This window comes from Pinus tabuliformis, chromosome 1_2 (assembly GCF_031772625.1).
Source record: "Pinus tabuliformis cultivar Carrire ecotype Pingquan chromosome 1_2, CPIR1, whole genome shotgun sequence".
NCBI lineage: Eukaryota > Viridiplantae > Streptophyta > Pinopsida > Pinales > Pinaceae > Pinus > Pinus tabuliformis.
This window is the reverse complement of record NC_142298.1, coordinates 1,246,336,168-1,246,339,659: the sequence shown is the minus strand read 5'-3', so window position 1 is coordinate 1,246,339,659 and position 3,492 is coordinate 1,246,336,168. Positions and strand designations below refer to the sequence as shown.

Below are 3,492 nucleotides of genomic sequence, written 5' to 3'. Positions count from 1 at the left end.
AAGTCCTTTATACTCAAGGAATTGTGTCACTAAGTCCTTTATACTCAAGGAATTGTGTCTCTAAGTCCTTTATACTCAAGGAATTGTGTCTCTAAAGTTTTATATTTGGATCTTCAAGGATATAAAATAATTTTATCCATATGCTAAGCATAGTACAATAAGCACCTAACAAAGTTGTTTTATGTTCTTAGAAGAATAGAAAATGTGTTTTTCAATTGAAATAAAAACATCATTAGTTATAGAAATGATAATAAGCTATATATAAGACAATGAGACTATTTATGAAGTTAGAAAGTAAATATGTTTTCATACCTCTTGTGAATACTTTAGCTTTTAACATAAAGTAGGTGTCTTATGTTAGTGGGTGTCTTTGAAAATTTGTTTTTTCTATATGAATTTGTATAAAGCTTATAGAAAAACAAAGGAACTACATTTTGTAAAATGTCAAAAACATAAGAGAGAAATCCTTAAGAGGAAGAGACTTGACCCTAATTTAAAATTACAAATGAATTTGTTGCTACATTGAGAAAAAATTAGATGTGGTTAGAATGATGGTATCTAATAAGATGTTATGTTTGCTATGTTAATACACAATTATCCCTTAGCATGAGGGTTGAACTAAATTTTATCAAATGCGAAAAACATGAGAGGTAAAATAGCTAAGATACAATATGGTTGTACTTTGCTGTAATAGAAATGGCAAGAAATTTTGCCATTGACCTTATTGAGGCCATGCGCAAAAGGCCCAACATCATCATGAAAAAAATGTTTGGGATATAGAAAGGATAATGGGAGCTTCCCTTTAAATACCATGTGGCCTCTAAAAAATCAAATATTGTGGGAATTTTGGCCACCCAAAGTCACCAAATAGAGCATCTAGAGACTAATTTCAAAATTCCCTATAAATTTACTTAATTCTAGATAAAATGAATTTGGACTTATGTTAAGGATCATGGATTGGAGAGAAATATATATTGACTTAATTCTCTATAAAAATGACTTTAGGCTTATCTTAAAGTTCATAAAATAGAAGGAATTCCACATTCATAATTAAAATTTATCACTGAGTTGAAGCAAATATTCAACAACTTTAAAGACAAATAAAAATGAAAAACAAACATAAAAATAACTATAATTAAAAAAAATTATTAAATTATAATCTCACTTTTCAATATATAAAAAATTATACAAATATAATATAAAATATAATACAATAAAAATAAGTATTTTACTAATAAAATATATTAAAACCTAATGAAGAACATTATTAAACAAACTAAAAAAATTGCAATAGCAGAGGGTGTGAAATTCAAACCCGAGAGAGACAGCCATCCATGGTAGGCTTCAGATGACCTCATTCATATCCGGTCTCAAATCAAGTGCAGAAGCAGTTCCAAAGGAATCTTCAAAGGGACATTTGGGAAGCCAAGTCCATGACTTCTGGCTTAAACTATAGACTATCACCTCCATTTTCACTTTGAAGCACACATAGTCCCCCACTCCTGTAATCCGAGGCCGTGGGCGAGGCATAATTTTCCGAACATCCTCCCACATGGATGAAGGCATCCTTGCTATCTCCTTCCAAGATAAGGAAGACGACGCAGAAGGGCAACTTAAACCTAGGCCCCCAGTAACCTTCTCAAGCTCCCAAATAATCACCTTCTGTTTAATGATAATATCTGCAGCAACATAGTATATGAGCCCTGCTACAAGAATCCGCGACCCACAAGCAAGCAGATGTGGCGATATTTCAGCACCAGGAATATCAGGCAATGGCACAAAAATGAAAGTACCATCTTGAATACTGAAACCCATAATCTGCGTCTGCTCGGCCGTCTCTTTGGCGATACAGTAAAAGAAGCCCTCGCTGAAAACGACATTACGCGGGTAGATTGCATTCAAATTTCTCGGTACATGCCCCACAATACTCCATGTCTTTTCGAAGGAATCGTACATTTCTACTATCTGGTCTTCATTATTTCTACCCACCGCCAATGTACACCTTTCTTCTCTTCTGTAACGCCTGCACACATCTCAGAAAAAGAAAATTAAATATGGGGGCCACCCTGCACAGGGGTTAAATTTGACGCGGTACACCATATTAAAAATGCCAGAGATTAAATATATAAAGAAAAATTATAAAAAAAAAATTAAAACTTCTAATTTTTATACATGCTCGACGGTTTTGAAAATGAATGGCAAGTTCCGCATGACGTGGAGGTTCAAAAATAAAACGTATTTTACGGATAAAAATGCAAAATACGTCCATACGGGCGTCAAATTTAACCCCTGCTCCATATATACACACACTTTATTCTATTCGGTAATACTTGAGTTCTGTATTCTAGACGTTTGCTTGACTAAGCTGGTCGGAAGTACCATTCCGATCAGTCGCTTCTGGTGGATTATCAAAAACAAAGGCAAACACATATAAACACGGTACTAACGTCACGCTGAAACTCTTCACGTCGGATTCTAATCCGACCACGAGTACCTTCCGAAACGACAGTCCGACGTCACGAGAATAGCTGAGCAATGCATTTTCCGGGATTGGTGATCGATGGACGTGTCTGTTACATCACCTTCATCTTCTCTGGATCCTCACTACGTTATTATAGTGCCCTTACATTCCATGAAAGCAGTACCTTGTCATCTCAGCATCGTCATTCCACTCAACTGCATGCAGTCACATACCTTTGGCTTGGAATATTTTATATGATAGTAGGTGGGCACTGTATGAAACTGTTCACAAACTAAAATTGATGTAATCCTATTTTATTAAGCTGGTATTCCTGCTAAATGGATTATCTACTCACGTTGGCTCAGTAAGCTGAAAAACAGTATCATGTTCAATAACAGTTGACCACAATAGCTTGATTGATGTACAACGACCAATTAAATAATATAGCACTTGTAACATGCAGTCATTAAGCACTCAAGGCATACTTTTCAATATTTATGAAATGATGAGTGGAGAAATGTGCCAGATTGTCATCAGAGTTTGGAAGATAGATAGAGGCCACATCATCTATACATGGATAATTTACATCGCTGGTAGTTACAATATTGATTTTGTATGACAATGGAGCATTTTATAAAAAAGAAATGTTTGCTATTGTAGAGCGGAGATCTTATTGTATCTCGAACGTAATAAATTTTACTGGCTATTCTACCAATGTTTTTTTTTTTTCATAACCCTTACTATTCAGCGATTTTTGAGTTTTTGTTAAAAGATTCAGATACGTTGACAGTTAGATTGTCAGCGCCAATTTGAAAATGTCGAATAAAGGCAGTGAAGGTTAGATTGTCAGCGAAAATTCAAAAAGCATCCAAAGCCAGTGACGATTAGATTGTCAGCGAAAATTCAAAAAACGTTAAACTGCATTTAAAAATTATATATGTAAATTTTAAAGTGCCTACCACCACAAGGTGGCATTGACAAATCAAATGACAACTCTCCATTTTACTATATCTTTTCTTCTAAAAAATAGT

The 3,492-nt window shown here is 34.4% G+C and overlaps 1 protein-coding gene across 1 annotated transcript; it reads right to left on the bottom strand.

Moving 5' to 3' along the window:
- Positions 1-1,344: 1,344 nt before the first annotated feature.
- Positions 1,345-1,956, bottom strand: LOC149210758 (protein UNUSUAL FLORAL ORGANS-like). The gene has a single exon (XM_089399077.1). The coding sequence runs from the start codon at positions 1,954-1,956 to the stop codon at positions 1,345-1,347; it is 612 nt and encodes a 203-aa protein (XP_089255203.1).
- Between the last annotated feature and the right edge of the window lie 1,536 nt (positions 1,957-3,492).